This window comes from Gopherus flavomarginatus, chromosome 1 (assembly GCF_025201925.1).
Source record: "Gopherus flavomarginatus isolate rGopFla2 chromosome 1, rGopFla2.mat.asm, whole genome shotgun sequence".
NCBI lineage: Eukaryota > Metazoa > Chordata > Testudines > Testudinidae > Gopherus > Gopherus flavomarginatus.
The window spans coordinates 246,526,506-246,545,852 of record NC_066617.1 but is presented as its reverse complement, the minus strand read 5'-3'; the positions used below and the strand labels follow the sequence as shown (position 1 = coordinate 246,545,852).

The 19,347-nt window shown below is 47.8% G+C and overlaps 1 protein-coding gene across 3 annotated transcripts in view; it reads right to left on the bottom strand.

Moving 5' to 3' along the window:
• The window catches only part of HERC2 (HECT and RLD domain containing E3 ubiquitin protein ligase 2), a 200,821-nt gene that overhangs the window by 51,109 nt on the left and 130,365 nt on the right, over positions 1 to 19,347 (bottom strand). For all 3 annotated transcript variants that reach the window (XM_050919178.1, XM_050919184.1, XM_050919190.1), the window contains 5 exons: positions 19,147 to 19,237; positions 6,178 to 6,355; positions 5,871 to 5,952; positions 5,614 to 5,785; positions 1,775 to 1,919 (listed from right to left, as the gene is read on the bottom strand). In XM_050919178.1, coding sequence (XP_050775135.1) covers positions 1,775 to 1,919; positions 5,614 to 5,785; positions 5,871 to 5,952; positions 6,178 to 6,355; positions 19,147 to 19,237 — 668 coding nt within the window. The remainder of the gene's footprint in view (positions 1 to 1,774; positions 1,920 to 5,613; positions 5,786 to 5,870; positions 5,953 to 6,177; positions 6,356 to 19,146; positions 19,238 to 19,347) is intronic.

The following is a 19,347-nucleotide window of genomic DNA, read 5'->3' as shown; positions in this document are numbered from 1 at the left end:
GCGAAAAGCAGGGGACTATGAAACATCTCATGTTATCATAAATAATAAGGAACAAAAATGCAAAAGCTATATTAAGATGACAGTTAAGATTTAATAAATATATGAAGGCAAGAAAATTCTAAGTGACAATCACATTAGTATTTGTGCAGTGCTTTGAGAAGTAAAACAATATATTATAAAGAATATTTATTCCATTCAATAAGTATGTTAGCCAATGGTTTTAGTTTATTATCCATTTATTGTGTGATGTTATGATTAATCAACATGTTACGTCGTATATATTCATTGTATGTTAACTAGAGTTAATTGCAGGATTATAGACGTATAAGATTGATCCATATTTAGAGGAATCATGTATTAGATACAAGTAAGACAAGCTGAAATGCAAGAACCCATAGACTGAGGCCTACAAGATTTTAGCTTAGCCATTTTAGGCCTTGGAGACACAAGTAAAGGACACAAGTAAATGACAGAGGAATAACCCGATGCCCTAAATTTATGGTAAAACAGGTACCAACTAGTAATAATGCAAAAATCTAGCCCAACAAGGGTGGGCAAACTATGGACCGCGGGCCGTGTCCAGCCCATCAGACGTTTTAATTCAGTGCTCAAGCTACCGCCGTGGAGTGGAGTCCGAGGCTTGCCCCGTGGGCTCCTAGAAGCAGTACCATGTCTGCCCTCTGGCTCCTGCATGTAGGGGCAGTTAGAGAGCTCCACATACTGCCCCCGCAACTCCCATTGCCTGGGAAACACAGCCAATGGGAGTTGCAGGGGTGGTGCCTGCGGATGGGACAACGCGCCCTCCTGCACTGCAAACCCCTCAACCCCAGACCCACCCCAGAGCCTGCACCCCCAGCTGGAGCTCTCACTCCTTCCCCTACACCTCAACCCCCTCCCCCAGCCTGGAGCTCCCTCCCATTCCCTGAACTCCTCATTTTTGGCCCCACCACAGAGCTCAGCCCCCCAAGCCGGAGCGCTCACCCAGTCCCACATCCCAACCCCAATTTTGTGAGTATTCATGGCTTGCCATACAATTTCCATATCCAGATGTAGCCCTCAGGCCAAAAAGTCTGCCCACTCCAGTCTAGCCAGAAGATTAAATTTTAAATTATAAAATGCTGTTATAGTAAATCTTGTCTCCAACATGCATCTTAGACACAGGATACAGGTGGTACATCAGTGCTAACGAGAACCTACACAGCCTATTGAATTTGGGCTTCCTCATGTTTCTAGGGGACAAAGAACAATAAGAAAGAGGGCTGACACTTTCATGTACATGCGCAGAAGGTAGGTATAGACAGAATCACATTACGAAAAAAGGTGCCCACAGAGGGAAAACTGTTTCCTATGGGAAACCTCCAGCAGGGACCATCCCCGTATTGATGATCAATCCAAAGGAAAGACATCAGACTCTAACACCATGTAGGATGATATGAGTATGTCTGTCTGTAGTTATAACTGGTGCATGGATATATTTAGGAATTTTATATGCGGTGACATTTAGAACTTTGTTGGCAACTTTAATAAAACTGTTAAAAGATAGTGGATCTTGTTCTTGTGATTTTGTGTATTACTTGTCTATGGTTTCATGTGTTCTTATGACCTCTCCATCTAAAGCAAACAGAGATAACTCTATTGGGTTTGAGACTGTAGACACCAGAACCAAATCGACTGTAGTATAATTAACAAATAAAATAAGAAGCTAAAAGTATTACTGCTTTTATTACATTACATTGCCTCAATATCTAGTTTTTTCTGGACCAGAGTAACTTACCTGTCCTGTGTCAGTGACAGCCAGGCAGTGAAGTGCACCTACAGCCACATGTACAATCTTCTTCCCTCTCAACCCTTCCACAACCTGTGGCTTTCGCACATGAACATCAGTGCCGTGACCTAGCCTGAAGTAATCCCCCTTGCCCCTGGAACAGACAAGGAAGTAATTGTGAAATTCCAGGCAATTATATCGTTCCAAACAGTGTAATCCTTTGCCATTACACCTCTGTAAATTGAAATGGTTTATATATCCAAAGGGAAAGCACACGTAACAGCAATGCAAATTTCTTGACAATGACCTTGAAACCTGACTTGGAAAGACTTGTCTCTAGCGGGTAGCAAAAAATCTACAATTTTTCATACATTGGCCTCAATACTAAAAATGTACCATTTATCATTATTTTGGGGGAAATATTGTGGTTGCATAAAATTCATTCTTTCTGTTTTGAAATATATCTTACTATTATAAATTTATTTATACACCTCTACCCCGATATAACATGACCCGATAGAATGCGGGTTCACATACAACACAGTAAAGCTCTGACACACTGCTCTGAGCAGCGTGTTAAGGGTGTCGGACCAGGCCAGGGCTGAGGGGTTTGATAAGGGGCAGAGGGACTCAGGGGCAGTCAGGGACTCCCCCCCAGGATCTGGGGGGCAGGAGCTGTGGGAGGGCATTTTTGGGGGCCACGCAGTCCCAGAGTGGCCCGGGGGATTAGTAGGGGGCCAGAAGCAGCCCACTCTGCTTCCCTCGCCCCAGCTCCAGCCCTGTCGCTCAGGGGAGAGGGCTTGGAGGAAGGTATCCCCCCCGCACTCACCAGCAGCGGCGGAAGCAGAGGAGCCAGGCCCCAGCATGCTCCACTCCGCCAGCTCCCAGCCACAGTGCTCCGTTTCCCGCCACAGGTGAGTACAGGGGGTGACCTTTCCCCAACCTCCCTGCACTCACCTGTGGCATGAAGCGGAGCACCATGGCTGGGAGGTGGCAGAGTGGAGCAGGCTGGGGCCGCGTCGCTCTGCTTCCCGCCAACAGTGAGTGAGGAGGGCGTCCTTCCCCCAACCTCCTCACACTCACTGGTGGCAGGAAGTGGAGCAGCCCAGCCCCAGCCAGCTCCACTCTGCCAGCTCCCAGCCATGGCGCTCCGCTTCCCGCCACAGGTGAGTGCAGGACCTTTCCCTAGGCGCCCCCCAGTGACACAGCTGGGGCCAGGGCAAGGAAAGCGGAGCAGGCTGGGGCCGCGTCGCTCTGCTTCCCGCTGCAGGTGAGTGGGGGGGGCATCCTTTCCCCAACCTCCCCGCACTCACCGACAGTGGGAAGCGGAGCAGTGTGGCTGGGAGCTGGCAGGGTGGAGCGTACTGTGGCTGGGCTGCTCCACTTCCCACCGCTGCCAGTGACTGCCTGTCAGGGGGTAGGGAGGGGTGGATAGGGGTCGGAGCAGTCAGGGGACGGGGGATTGCAGTCTCTGGAGGGGTGGTCAGGGAACAAGGAACGGGGTGGGGGCAAAGCAAGTGTGATATAATGCTATCTCACCTATAACACGGTGAGATTTTTTGTCTCAAGGACTGCGTTATGTTGGGGTAGAGGTTTACTTAAAAATGACTTGTATTTTTTTAACTCATTAAAATCACTATCCAGCTTACAATTTATATAAAACACAGGACCTGCACTGTGACAACTACTCACATGAGTAAAACTGCACCTGTGCTTAACTGTTAACATAACTGAGACTTCAGACAAGCCTCAAACACAGGTTACTTTTATTATCAACATATACAATTTTCCTCAACTGTCTGAGAGACACCATTAACATTGCACTACTCAAGTGTATTTTATGTCAATACCTCAAGATATTACCAATAGTATCAACTGAGCAGAAAAAAAAATGAAGAGCGTTGGTCAGCGGTAACAGTTCTCATTTTTCCCCACTGTATTTCGTAACAGTGATCAGTCTCTGTTGGAAATCAAGTATCTCCAAATGTCCTTAGCTTCAACAGTAATTTCCAGATAAAAACTATGTTACAACTGAACTGAACACAATCGGTATCATAAGGATAAAAAAAAATTACTTGGATGTTCTAATGACCCCCCAAAACAAGTACTACAAACCCAGGAAATTCAGAGTTAAACTTAAAAGAAATCCAAGTATGCTAGGTATGGAAATGTACAGCTGAGGCACACAAATATGCTTAACTTTGCCTGGCAGTGATGTCATGCAATAATCACGTTATGATTATTAAATATTTTAGTGTTTGTAGTCCCAGTTTAGATTGAACTTATTTCTGAAGACACTGGATTTTCTTTCCCCTGCCCCCCAACTCTTTGAAATGTCAATACAGGAAGGGAAAATAGTGGGCCACGGGCAACTTGGCTTCCCGCACATTGAGAGCAATAAGGGACAGTGGTCATTCTGAAGGACGACATCTTTAATAAAGGCACTGTTAGCTTCACTCTTGTCAAGAACAACAGGAGATAACCATTTGAAAAGACAGAAGATTGTTGTGGAATTCACTATAGAAAATTATTATTCATCAGCCTGTGCTGAAGAAGAAAAATTAGTTTATGAAGAATAAGGACAATCCTAAAGTTAAGTTTCTCAAATATAGCCTGTACATAAGAATTCAATTTAACCAAACGGGATGTTTGAAGACCCTGTGTTGTTCTGTTATGGAGATCACTGGTAACAAAAGATATCTTCTGAGTTTTAAGTTTCATGAATTATCTTTAATAAATTTTTACTATAACTAACTAACCAATTAACTTGTTAGTTCTCAGGTGGGAAATTCTCATTCTGTACTCAAAGAGTATTCTAATACTGAGGAGAATATGCTGTATTCTCCACACAAAGTGGCTGAAACCCTGATTTAAGTGGAAAAACTAATCCCTAACAATGGAATCACAACCAATCATTCTGTAATTAGAGAACATATATAAGATAAAGCAGTGCACTGCTGCAACATAAGAACCAAAAGGAACTGAGATATATTATTTCACAGACGATATATAGGAGGCTCTACTTGAATCGTGGGATGATTGTCAAAAAAATTGCAGATCAATTGCGGACAAGCCATGGAAGGGGATAAGGGGGAGGGATAACTCAGTAGTTTGAGCATTGGCCTGCTAAAACCCTGGGTTGTGAGTTCAGTCCTTGAGGGGGCCACTTAGGAATCTGGGGCAAAATCAGTACTTGGTCCTGCTAGTGAATGCTGGAGGCTAGACTCAATAACCTTTCAGGGTCCCTTCCAGTTCTATCTCCATAAATTGTGGAAAAGAATAATGGACCTTACTATTTTCAGTAATAAGGTCCATTATTACTTTTCTACAATTTGCCACTGTTGGCCACCCAGGGCTGAGAAGTGGAGCTGCGGCCCTTAGCCCTGGGGTCGCCACTGCTCCCCACTGTTAGCCTCACACCCAGTAGGGCTCCCACTATCAAAACTGCGTTACAAGTCAAAAACTGTGGAATCCACAATTTCCACAATATTGCAAGTTAAGTAGGGCCTCAACTTCTTTTATCACAATAATCTTTATTTCTATTTATTTTTATTGCACTGAAACCTATACACCCCAACCAGGCAAGGGTCCCAGTTATTACAGACACTCTATAAAGATTTAGTAAATGACAGTACCTTCCCCAAAAAGCTTACACTCTAACAGACAAAATGAAACAGGTGGGTGTACAAATAAGTGTGCAGGAGGAGGGAGTGGAAACAACAGGATGTTTCAGAATAAATTAAACATGTGCACAAAGCATAGATGTAATAAGCCAGTCTGTAGCAATCAATACAACTCAAATGCCTTGAAATTTTTTGTAAAAGTATTTCTTAGCAACTTTGACATACCAGGTCCACACCACTCCAGATTTGGTAAGTGCCAAAGAGAACTGAGCCCCACACTCAATCTGGCACACGCTCTGGCCATTTAGTCTTTCAATGTTCTGAGGAATATTGCATCCTTCGCTTCCTCCTCGGCCCAGTTTTCCAAAGTCACCATCTCCCCAGGAAAACACCAGGCCTAGTAACACCAACCAAACAGTACATTAGACTATGATCACAATATTCTCATATGCTATGAAGTTGCTAACGAAAGATACTCCTACCTTCATCTGTCAAAGCCAGAGTCTGAGCATCTCTGCTTCCACAAGCCACTTGAATGACTCTGTGACCAAGCAGCACTTTAACCTATAACACACAGAAAAGTAAGTATGCTGTCTCAAAAACATTAAGTACATTTTAAAGTTTCACAGTAATTTCAAAGTATTTGTGACTTGTTTTGTTCTTTATACATCTAAGCTCACATTACAAACTGCTTTGGGATTCTTAGCTTTATTTCTCCCTTTATTTTCTCTTCTTGTGCATATACATACATATACACGACCACGATCAGGAAACACTTCATGTACTTACCATCTTCGGTTTGAGTTGCGTAGTATTGTCTCCATGACCTAGCCTGCCGTATTCTCCAAGGCCCCATGTGTACAGTTCACCACTAGATGTGATGGCAGCACTGTGAGAACTGCCACAAGCAATATCACGGATACGCTTGGTTTTCAATGCTTCTATCAATCTTGGTTTATCACAATTCCTAAAGAGAGAATAAAAGGGTTTATCATCTTCTTTTGTGATGTCATGCAATATATTTCATGCCCAACGCTCCAATGTCTCATGTAATATTAAACACCTGAATGGCAAATCTGCCCTAATGCTAATATTTAAGACTTCAATGTTTCACTTTAAATCATGGATTTAATTTATTTTTCTATTTATCTTAAAGGTATATTGTTCAAATCAATTTAGGCCAAAAATGTAGGTTTGGTAAAAAATAAACTTTTAAAAAGCTGAAAACATTTTCATTTTCCACTATTTTTAATGCAGCTCAACTGAAAATTCCTTTAAGAAATGTTACGTAACACGAACTCACTGCAGCATCCTGATAATGAAGAACCAGAAAGATAAACAGATTAAAATGTGTATGTTAAAAAGTGAAACTGAATTATCTGTCTTCATTGCCCACGCTGAGCAATTTATGAAAATTAATGGTAAAGAAAGTAAAAATTCCAATATTTAAAACAGTCAGCTGTAATAATCCAGTGTTATCAGTTAGAAGTTTCTATAGATTGTATTTCTCCCGTGGACGCATCTTCAAAAAAAGATACTGAAATTCTGTTTTGAATACAAAGTTAACGAACAAATTCTGTCTGAAAAACGATATTCAATATCTGCCAAATATTTTTTGCAAAATCCATTTCAGTCCCAAAAGTGGAGGCCCCCAGACCCTACATGCCAGCCCAGAAGCATGGTCTCTGATCTCTTGGTCCCGCTCTGCACAGGATGGCATAGAATGTTGTACACCTGGCTGAGCCTCCAACCTGCAGTGCAGGGAGCCAGAGGATGAGGAAAGAGGTGCTCATTCCTCTTCCAGCTCTGCTCTTCACAAGGGGACCAGACCAAACAAACATTCATTGTCAGCTGTCTGCTAGATTACTGAAGATGTTTCTTGTGAATATCACTAAAGCATTTGCCTGAGAAAGTAGAATGTCTTTTTGTTAAATTCAACCTGCTCACTGAATTCATAGTCTAGTTTTAATTTAAGTAGGTTTTCTAATGTGGTGTACATGCTACAACCATTATTAACATTTCTAAACAAATTACGTAGGGCTTTGCAGAAATACTATTAAGGTCGAAATATAAGGACCCAGTCCTTCCACACTGTCCCAGCAATGCCTGGCAGGTGCAGGGTTATCAGGGGGACATCATGCAGGGAGCAGCATGGATGTAATGCCCACTAGTCAAAAATATTTTCTGATATAGATATTTTCTTCTATTTATTAAACAACAAACAATATATGTGCCTATACTTGAACTAATAAAGCCATATTTTGTCCTCCCTTGTCTCAAACCCTCCCCTTCTGTTTGTCACCCACACACTTGTTGAGTCATGTCTGTTCTGAGACTCAAGCTCTGAGGCACATGCTGTATTTTTCTATACATTGTGTAAAGATCCTAAGAACACCTCTGAGAACTACACAGTATGAAGATCAATTTTCTATTGAATATGTTAATATTAAATAACTTGAAGATTTCCCACAAAGAGTATAAAACTATTTTTCTCAATTTTTCCTTGCTAAAAAGTGTTTGAAATTCATGAAGAACTTTCAAGAGAAAAAATTTTACTCCCTAGCTCAAAAAAAGCATGCCCACCATCAAAAGAAACAGACAGAACAACAAAACCTCTTGGCAACTTTAAAGACACCATACTTAGACTACAAAATTAATAATACAATAACTTAAGTAGATGGTATGGTGTGGGTTGTTGGTATCAAATACAATGTTTGGTACTTTTGTTTTACTGCTTCAATAAAATAACTGATTTCACACAAGCAACTTAGCTTGAGTGAGCTATCAAATACTCAGCTTCTAATTCAGCTTCTGCCAGAAAACATTTCAAGCTAACAGATATTTGGAAATATTAGATTTACAGATTAATGGTGCACCAACTTCTTTTTATTTATGGCCTGTCTACAGTATACCACAGTGTAGTATCAGAGTCCACTATGGCCTGGTCTACACTACACGTTTAAACCGATTTTAGCAGCGTTAAACCGATTTAACGCCGCACTCATCCACACTACGAGGCCCTTTATATCGATATAAAGGGCTCTTTAAATCGGTTTCTGTACTCTTCCCAGACGAGAGTAGCGGCGCTAAAATCGGTATTACCATATCAGATTAGGGTTAGTGTGGCCGCAAATCGATGGTATTGGCCTCTGGATGGTATCCCACAGTGCACCACTGTGACCGCTCTGGACAGCAATCTGAACTCGGATGCACTGGCCAGGTATACAGGAAAAGCCCCATAAACTTTTGAATTTCATGTCCTGTTTGGCCAGCATGAAGCTCTGATCAGTACAGGTGACCACACAGAGCTCATCAGCACAGGTAGCAATGTAGTCTCCTGAGAATCGAAAAAGAACTCCAGCATGGACCGCAAGGGAGGTACTGGATCTGGTCGCTATATGGGGAGAGGATTCAGTGCTAACAGAACTCCGTTCCAAAAGACGAAATGAAAAAATATTTGAAAAAATTCCCAAGGCTATGAAGGAAAAAGGCCACACCAGGGACTCAGTGCAGTGCAGAGTGAAAGTTAAGGAGCTCAGACAAGCCTACCAGAAAACCAAATCAGCAAACGGAAGGTCCGGGTCAGGGCCGAAAACATGCCGCTCCTACGCTGAGCTGCATGCAATTTTAGGGGGCTGCGCCACCACTACCCCACCCCGTCCGTGGATTCCGAGGTGGGGGTTGTAATCTCAACCATGACTGAGGATTCTGCGGAGGAGGAGGAAGAGGAAGAGGAGGACGATCTTGCAGTGAGCACACAGCACTTCGTTAGCCCCAACAGCCAGGAGCTTTTTGTGACCCAGACGGAATTACCCTCCCAGCCCTCCCAAGCCACTAGCCCAGACAGTGAAGCCATGGAAGTAACCTCTGATGAGTGTACCTTTGTAAATATAAAGCATGGTTTAAAAGCAAGCGTTTTTTAATGATTGATTTGCCATGAGGGCCTGGGATGCATTCGCGGCCAGTAAAGTTAATGGAAAAGTTTGTTAACATGTCTGGGGATGGAGCGGAAATCCTCCAGGGACACCTCCATGAAGCGCTCCTGGAGGTACTCCAAAAGCCTTTGCAAAAGGTTTCTGGGCAAGGCAGCCTTGTTCCGTTCACCATGGTAGGACACTTTACCACGCCATGCATGTAGCAAGTAATCTGGTATCACTGCATGACAAAGCATAGCTGCGTATGGTTCTGGTGCTTGCTGGCATTCAAGAAACATCCGTTCTTTATCTCGCTCTGTTATCCTCAGCAGAGTGATATCGTTCATGGTAACCTGGTTGAAATTCAGGAATTTAATTAAGGGGACAGAGATGGCCATTTTCCTACTGGGTTATTGCTTAAAAGAAATCATTCCTTGCACGCAGCCAAGCGGGGGGAGGGGAGGAAGGATAGCGCTGAGCTTTTTTGCGTTTGGCTAGCAGGAATCTTCCCAGCTACCAGCCATGCGGGGGGGTGGGGGGAAAGGGGGGTGATTAGCAGTGAACTTCCATGATACCAGCCATGCGGTGGGGGGAGGGGTAAAGCAATCATCCTAGAGAATTGGATGGGGGGGTTGGCTTCGGCTGCTGCTGCATGTTAACAGGAAAGAAGCATCAGAGGGCACTGTGTATAGGAAGGCTGGAGAAGCCGAAAGACAGTGGCTTACCATTGCTGCATGCAAGCTGAATTCTGATGCCTGGACCTGCGTCTGTGAGATCTGTAACACCAGAGCCGCAGGCACTCAATATTAAGATGCAAAATGCAACCTTGTAGTGAAATCACATGTGCTATGTAAGGTGAATAGTGTTGTTCACTGTGAAAGAGTTTAACCATTGTTCTGTAAAATGTATCTTTTTAAACACTTCTCTCCCTTTTTTCCCCTCCCTCATGCAGCTGCACATTTTTCAAGCCTCCCTACTCCATCACGAAGGCTCTCTCAGATAAGGCGCAGGAAAAAGAAGACGTGAGACGAAATGTTCTCGGAAATCATGGAAGTAACCCGCAATGAAAGAGCTCATCCGAATGAGTGGAAGGATGTGGTAGCAAAGTACAGGAAGGATGCCAGTGAACGTGAGGATAGGAGGGACGAACGTGAGGATAGGAAGGACGCTCCAGATGAGAGGTGGCGGCAGGAAGATCAGAGGTGTAGGCAGGAAGATCAGTGGTGGCGGGATGCAACGCTGGAGCTGCTGCGTGATCAAACTGACATCCTCCGACATCTGGTGGATCTTCAGGAAGAGCAGCGGGGTCACAGAGTGTCGCTGCAGCCCCTGTGTAACCACCCTCACCACTCACCATGTTCCATATCTTCCTCACTCAGACGTGTAAGAACGCGTGAGGGAAGGCTTCATGCACCCGCCCATTCCACCCCCGTGGACAGTCCAACCAAAAGGCTGTCATTACATTGAAATGTGTTTAATGGCCTTTTCCATCCCTCCTATCCTCCTACCAAACCACACCGGGGATACCTTGTCAGTTCTCTGCCTCTTTTTATAATTACTTTTAATAATGAATACATGATTTTTAAACGATAGTGACTTTATTTCCTTAAGAAAACTGTAATCGAAGGAGGAGGGTGGGTTGCTTACAGGAAAGGAGTCAATAAAGGGGGTGGGTTCATGAAGGGGAAACAAAACAGCAGTCACACCGTACCCTGGCCCGTGATGAAACTCATTTTCAAAGCTTCTCAGATGCACACTGCTTCGTGGTGTGCTCTTCTAATCGCCATGGTGTCTAGCTGCATGTAATCAGCGGCCAGATGATTTGCCTCAGCCTCCCACCCCGCCATAAAGGTCTCCCCCTTACTCTCACAGAGATTGTGGAGCACACAGCAAGCAGCAATAACAAAGGGGACATTGGTTTGGCTGAGGTCTGAGCGAGTCAGTAATGTGCACCAGCACGCCTTTAAAAAGACGGTTACTCACCTTTGTAACTGTTGTTCTTTGAGATGTGTTGCTCATATCCATTCCAGTTAGGTGTGTGCGCCGCGCGTGCACATTTGTCGGAAAACTTTTACCCTAGCAACTCAGTGGGCCGGCAGGTCGTCCCCTAGAGTGGCGCCATCATGGTGCTCGATATATACCCCTGCCGACCCACCCGCTCCTCAGTTCCTTCTTGCTGGCTACTCTGACAGTGGGGAAGGAGGGCGGGTGTGGAATGGATATGAGCAACACATCTCGAAGAACAACAGTTACAAAGGTGAGTAACAGTCTTTTCTTCTTCGAGTGATTGCTCATATCCATTCCAGTTAGGTGAATCCCAAGCCTTACGTAGGCGGTGGGGTCGGAGTGAAATGTGGCAGAATGAAAACTGCTGAGCCAGAGGCTACAGCATCTCTTGACTGTTGAACCAGGGCATACTGTGAAGCAAAGGTATGGACCGAGGACCAATGGAGCTGTGCGACAGATCTCGTGGGTAGGAACACGAGCCAGCAAGGCGGCAGATGAAGCCTGAGCCCTGGTAGAATGCACGGTGATGTGGCTTGGGGAAATATGAGCCAAATCATAACAAGTGCGGATGTACGCCATCACCCAAGATGAGATCCTCTGAGAGGAAAACAAGCAAGCCTTCCCTTTGGTCTGCTACCGTGACAGAGCTGGGGCACCTTACGAAATGGTTCTGTCAGCGCAATATAAATGCGAGCACTCTATAGATGTCCAGGGAGTGCAATTGTTGCGCCCATTGCATTGAGCTGTGGGTAACATGAAAGGCCGAAACCACCTTAGGGAGGAAAGCCGGGTGCGGTCATAACTGCACCTTGTCTTTGTGAAACCTAGTGTACAGCGGAACCACCGTAAGAGCTCTGAGCTCGGAGACTCGTCTGGCCGATGTAACAGCTACGAGGAAAGTTGTCGTCCAAGACAGGTATAGCAGAGGGCCGGTCGCGAACGACTCGAATGAGGGAGACACAAGTCTGGTTAAAACTAGGTTGAGGTCCCAGGTTGGGGCTGGGCGGCGCACCCGAGGGTGCAAGCGCTCCAAGCCTTTGAGGGACCTCGAACCCATAGAGTGTGAGAACACGGAACGTCCACCTTAGCCTGGCTGGAAGGTAGAGATGGCTGCCAAGTGTACCCTCAGCGATGATACCGCCAGGTCCTGCCGCTGAAGGCCAGAGGCAGGCCAAATAGAGGGGATCGAGACCTCAGTAGGAGCAAGATCGAGCGTATTGCACCTGTAGAAGAAACGCTTCCACTCAGCCCGGTACGTTGACCAGGTGGAAGGCTTCCTGTCACCCCGGCTCAGTTACGCAGCAGCCACACCGTGAGGTGAAGAGGCTGCAGGTCCGGGTGATGAAGCCTGTCGTGGCCCTGAGTGACGAGGTCTGGGTGGGGTGGCAGGGTAATTGGGTTAGTTATTGACAGGCCGAGCAACGTGGTATATCCGTGCTGCCTGGACCACACTGGAGTGATCATGATGATGCGCGCTCTGCCCCTGCGGAGTTTGAGTAGGACCTAATGAACCAGTGGGAACAGTGGGAAGGCATAAAGGAGTTGGCCTTTCCACGGCATCAGGAATGCGTCCAAGATCGATCCCGAGGAGAGACCTTGGAAGGAGCAGAACATCTGGCATTTTCTGCTCTCGCGGTGAGCGAACAGGTCTATGTGAGGAAAAATCTCCACTTCTGGAAAGCAGAACGCCTCACATGGGGCAGAGTGACCACTCGAAAGACAGGAAAGACCTGCTGAGTCAAAGCGCCAAGGCGTTCCGAACGCCTGGGAGAAAGGACATCACCAGCTCCATCGAGTGGGCCATGCAAAAGTCCCAGAAATGGATGGCCTCCCGACAAAAGGGGGGAGGACCATGTCCCTCCCTGGTTATTTATGAAGCACATGGCTGTTGTGTTGGCTGTAAACACCGAGATACCACGGCCTCGCAGCTGCCGCTGGAACCCCTGGCACGCCAGGCGGACTACTCTCATTTTTGGGGCATTGATGTGGAATGCCAGCTCCCAAGAAGACCAAAGGCCTTAAGCTCGGAGGTGACCATGAGCACTCGAGCAGAGAGATGACGCGTCTGTCGTCAGGGGCAGTGAGGGCTGGGGCTGATGGAACTGCATCCCTGCCCACACCAGGGAGGGAGTTAGCCACCACTCTAGGGAGCCTAAGGTGCTCGAGGGAACGGTGACTACCATGACCATTGGCTCCCTGTCCGGGCGGTACGCCGAGGTGAGCCGGACTTGGAGAGGACGGAGGCGGAGCTTGGCGTGTTTGGTTACAAACTTGCGGGCAGCCATGGACCCAGGAGACTGAGACAAGTGCGAGCCGAGGTCGTTGGGAAAGTCTGCGGACCTCGGATGATTGTTGCCATCGCCTAAAACCGCAGTTGTGATAAGCAGGCTCCGGCTAGGTCGGAGACCAGGATAGCCCCTAGGAAGTCCAACCTCTGCGTGGGAACCAGAGTGGATTGCTCTATAGTAATCATCAGGCCTAGACCTGTGAATAAGACCGTGACGATGCCCACGTGCTGAGTGGTTTGTGTCTCGGAGTCTCCTCGGATAAGCGAATCGTCCAGATACGGAAAAACGCATATCCGACATCAGCGAAGGTAGGTGGCGACTATGGCCGTAAACCAGAAGTACTGACGGTTGGCTAGAAAGCGGAGGTATCTCCTGTGCAGAGGGAAGATGGCGTTGCGAAAGTACGCGTCCTTCATATCGAGGGCGGCATAGTAGCCCCCAGGAGGCAAGGATGGAATAATGGTTCCCAGGGATACCATGCGGAACTTCAACCTTCTCCTAAACTGGTTGAGTCCGCGCAGGACTAGGAAGGTCTGAGACCTCTGTTCGAGTGGGGGACTAGGGCATAACGGGAGTAGACACCTTGCCCCTTTCGTCAGTCGGCGTCTGCACCTCTTGTACGAGGAATTGCTCGTGAGAGGGGTCCCTGAAGGGGGACAGGGTTGGAACAAATTAGAGGTGGTACCTATGCTCCACCGTGCGCAGGACCCAGCGATCTGAAACTAACTGGGGCCACGCCAGGAGAAAGCGGGATTGGGATCCCGGCCTGTGACTGGTACACCACCCTCAGACGTACCTTGGAAGGTTTGTCTTTGGTCCCAGTGGTAATTGCGAGGGACCTTGACCTTGGCTCTTTAGGGGTCCTGACGTTCGTCTGCGACCACCTTGGCCTCGCCGTTTGCCAAAGTCCTGTCTCTGGCTAGGCACAGAGTATGGCGGCTGGGGACAGAAAGGCCTGCGTTTGGTCGCTGGCATATGCATGCTGAGAGAGCGCATTAGGACCCTATTGTCCATCAGGCTTCGCAGCCTGGGGCTGTCTTTGCCGCGAAGAGGCCTTTACCAACAAAGGATAAATCCTGAATGGCATACTGCAGCTCCGGCCGGAGGTTTGAAACCTGAAGCCATGAGATGCACCTCATGGCGACATCAAAGGCCAGAGTCCTGGCTGCTGAGTCTGCTGCGTCCAACGAGGCCTGGAGGGACCCTCTGGGTACCTTTTTCCCCCGTCCTCCAAGACGGCAGCGAACTCTTGGCGGGAGTTTTGAGGGAGAAACTCCATAAACTAAACTACCTTCACCCAGGTGCTATAATTATAGCAGCTAAGCAAGGCTTGTTGCTTTGCTACCCAGAGCTGCAGGGCCTCTGCAGAGTACACCTGGCGGCCAAGTAGGTTCATTCGCCAAACCTCCTTCTGTTTCGGGGCTGGCGCCCGCTGGCCATGCCAATACCTCTCCTTAACAGACTGAAAGACTAGTGAGCAGAGAGGAGAGCGGACAGACGAGTAGTCGTACCCCTTAGAGGGCCCCATACCGGGTCCTCTACCTCTGGGACGTCCTCCACCTCAGGTTGTCGGGGGGCGTATCAGAATCGTGGTCCTGAGCATAAGATCTGCGCATGTGGGATGACACGGATGCGTGTCTGGATGGCCATGGAGGTACTAAAAAAAAAAGGCATGGGCAGAGTCTCTGACTCTATCGGACCTTGCCCAACTCGGCACCGGGGACTGGCACCAGGAGGCATACCGGTACCTGGAACGAGATCCAGACCTGCAACCAGAACAGTGCCAGGAGGTCGACTGAGATCTCGAGGCTCAGGGAGAGGCTACAGGAGTCACGGTACCTGTCGCGGTGCCGGGAGTCGGAACGGTGCCGATAGTAGCGGGTCGGTGAATGGGATACCGACCAGTGCGGCACGTGCAACCGGTACCGATGAGGAAAACAGCACCGGGACTGCAAGTGGTGCCGGGTGTGCCGACGGGACCTGGAGCGTCTGCGGGACCGTGATCATGAACGGTGCCGCTCTGCTGTGCTGACAGAGGACGGTCATATGAAGAGACTGTATTACCCGCACCGGCGGTGCCAGGTCAGGCAGCATCGACTCTGTCATGGCAATGAGATCCCTCGCCGTTGGTAATGTCTCCGGCGTGGAGGGAACAGCAGGCTCAACCACAGTGCATACTGGGGAGCTGTCAGGCACCGGATTCGATGGCCCTCGTGGGACCGGGATCAACGGTACCGAGGTCGTCAGAGCTTCGGTAGGTGTCGGGCGATCCGACATAGACGAGCTCTCTGGCTGCGGTGCAGTCAGCACGGAAGCAGCAGGAGCAGTAAGCTCAACCATGGCGCGTGCCGGGGAGCCGTCAGGCACCGGATTCAACGGCCCTTGTGGGACTGGAATCGACGGTGCCGACGTCGTCGGTGTCTCAGAGGTGTCGGTGCCGGGCGATCCGACTTAGACGAGCTCTCTGGCTGCGGTGCAGTTGGCACGGAAGCAGCAGGAGCAATAAGCTCTACCACGGCGCGTGCCGGGGAGCTGTCAGGCACTGGATTCAATGGCCCTGGGGGACTGGAATCGACGGTGCCGATGTCATCGGTGCCTCTGCAGGTGTCGCAGTCGGGAAATCCGACTTAGATGAGCTCTCTGGCTGCAATGCAGGTGGCACGGAAGCAGCAGGAGCAGGGGGCTCAACCACGGCGCATGCCGGGGAGCCGTCAGGCACCAGCAGGAATTGTAGGCTCTCTCGACCTTGGAGGAAGGGAGCGGTGCCGAGTCGACTTCGGTGCCAGCGACGGCCGGTGCCGAAAGGCCTTGGCAGTAACGGCGGGGTCCGCTGCCGAGGAGGCGCTTCTGCCAGCTGCTTGATCATCGCTCGGTGCCAAAAGGTGGAGGGGTAAGTGAAAGTCCCGCTCCTTTTTGTTCTCAGCTTAAAAGCCTTGCAAATGGGGCACTTAGCTGTCAAGTGTGATTCCCTGAGGCACTTCAAACAGGAGTCGTGTAGATCTCCCTTCGGCATCGGCTTCTGGCAGGCCGAGCCCATTTTAAAACCCGGTGAGCCGTGCATGGGCTCCGGCACCGGGTGCAGGGAAGGGGCTACTTCCTGAACCCCGCTAACTATTACTAAACTAACTATGTTAGCAAAGAAAAAAACGTATAACTATACAAATATATATACAGAAGGATTATAACTGCATAACTATATACGAGAACTACAAGTAGCTAGGGAAGTGGAGGTCAGCTAAGCCGCGCTCCACTGTTCCAACAACCGACACGGGCGGTAAGAAGGAACTGAGGAGCGGGTGGGCCGGCAGGGGTATATATCGAGCACCATGACGGCGCCACTCTAGGGGGCGACCTGCCGGCCCACTGAGTTGCTAGGGTAAAAGTTTTCCGACAAATGTGCACGCGCGGCGCACACACCTAACTGGAATGGATATGAGCAATCACTCGAAGAAGAATGGCCAAATACACATTCTACCACCATCCTGCACTTGCTCAGCCTGTAGTTAAACAGCTCCTGACCACTGTCCAGGCTGCCTGTGTATGGCTTCATGAGCCATGGCATCAAGGGGTAGGCTGGGTCACCCAGGATAACGACAGGCATTTCAACATCCCCAACTGTTATTTTCTGGTCCGGGAAGTAATTCCCTTGCTGCAGCAGTTTAAACAGAGCAGTGCTTCTGAAGACGCGAGCATCATGAACCCTTCCTGGCCATCTCACTTGGATGTTGGTGAAATGTCCCTTGTGATCCACCAGTGCTTGCAGCACCATTGAAAAGTACCCCTTGCGGTTTATGTACTGGGTGCCCTGGTGCTCCGGTGCCAAGATAGGGATATGGGTTCCATCTATCGCCCCTCCACAGTTAGGGAATCCCATTGCAGCTAAGCCAGCCACTATGACCTGCACGTTTCCCAGAGTCACAACCTTTCGTAGCAGCAGCTTAATGATTGCTTTGGCTACTTGCATCACAGCAGCCCCCACAGTAAATTTGCCCGCTCCAAACTGATTCCCGACTGACCGGTAGCTGTCTAGCGTTGCAAGCTTCCAGAGGGCTATTGCCACTCGCTTCTCCACTTTGAGCGCTGCTCTCATCTTGGTATTCTGGCGTTTCAGGGCAGGGGAAAGCAAGTCACAAAGTTCAAAGAAAGTGCCCTTAAGCATGCGAAAGTTTCGCAGCCACTGCGAATCGTCCCACACCTGCAAAACTATGCGGTCCCACCAGTCTGTGCTTGTTTCCCGGGCCCAAAATCGGCGTTCAATGGCTAGAACCTGCCCCATTAACAGCAGGATCTCCAAAGCGCAGGGGCCCGTGGTTTGAGATAATTCTGTGTCCATGTCCTCATCACTCTCATTGCTGCGCTGCCATAGCTGCCGCCTCCCCCTCGCCTGGCTTTGCAGGTCCCTGTTCAGCATAGACTGCATGAGAATGTGCGAGGTGTTTACAACGTCCACTATTGCGGTATTGATCTGAGCAGGGTCCATGCTTGCTGCGCTATGGCGTTTGCACAGTTCACCCAGGAAAAAAAGGCGTGAAATGGTTGTCTGCTGCTTTCACGGAGGGAGGGGTGAGGCTGTACCCAGAACCACTCGCGACAATGATTTTTGCCCCATCAGGCACTGGGCTCTCAACCCAGAATTCCAAGGGACGGGGGAGACTGCGGGAACTATGGGATAGCTACGGGATAACTACCCACAGTGCAATGCTCCAGAAATCGATGCTAGCCTCGGACCATGGACGCACACCATCGAATTAATGTGCTTAGTGTGGTCGCGTGCACTCGACTTTATACAATCTGTTTTACAAAACCGGTTTATGTAAAATCGGAATAATCTCGTAGCGTAGACGTATCCTATACTGCTCTGCAATTCTAAAGCATCTTCCATCAGGAATCTCAAGCAGCATAAAAATTTTAATACATCACAATAGCCTACCTGATCCTGACAGTAGGACTACTAACGTGAGTTTGAATTATTGCCATATGATAGACAAAGGGCTTGACATGAGACATAGCTCAGGCAGGTACGGTAGCACCAATTCACCATGGAAAAAGCGCTTTTAGCTTTAATTTGTTTTATCAACCATTCAAAAAGCTTTAATGGGCCTCTTACAGAGAAACTTAGGTGAAAATTGTGAAGAACTTCTAGAGAGCATGAGCGTAACTTTATCAGGCTGTGGCAGGCATTTCAATACCCCCACCACCAACCAGTGCATATTGGCAATCACTATTTCTGCTGCCTCTCACATAACTTTTCAATAATGAATATACAAAAGACACCGAATTAAACACTGACCTTGCGCATTCAGATAAATCTATTTCTAAAAAGCTATATTAATTTTAACTTGAGTATCTCTTTAAAACTATTGAAATTGCAATAAAAGCTTAGTTTGCAACATACAAAACTGATATATGTATTGCAGAAGAATCTTTTTGTAACACAATTCTTTATTACTAATATATTTAAATACTGCCATTGCTTGCTAGCAATGATTCAGTATCATTTGTTTGAAATATTTCCTATTTCAAGGTACTAATAGAAATTATATCCTTACATTCTGCTGAAATGGCCAAGTTTTCCATCGTCTCCTTCGCCCCATGAAAATACTTTCCCATCAACAGTTAAAGCCATAGCATGCCGGCCACCTGCAAAGGTTTAAACTGCAAGTTTCAAACAGCAAAGACTTATTTCTTCGCCCTCCAGTATGGAAGACCAGAATGTGCACATAGTCAACAGGGCAGCAGAAGTCAAGCAA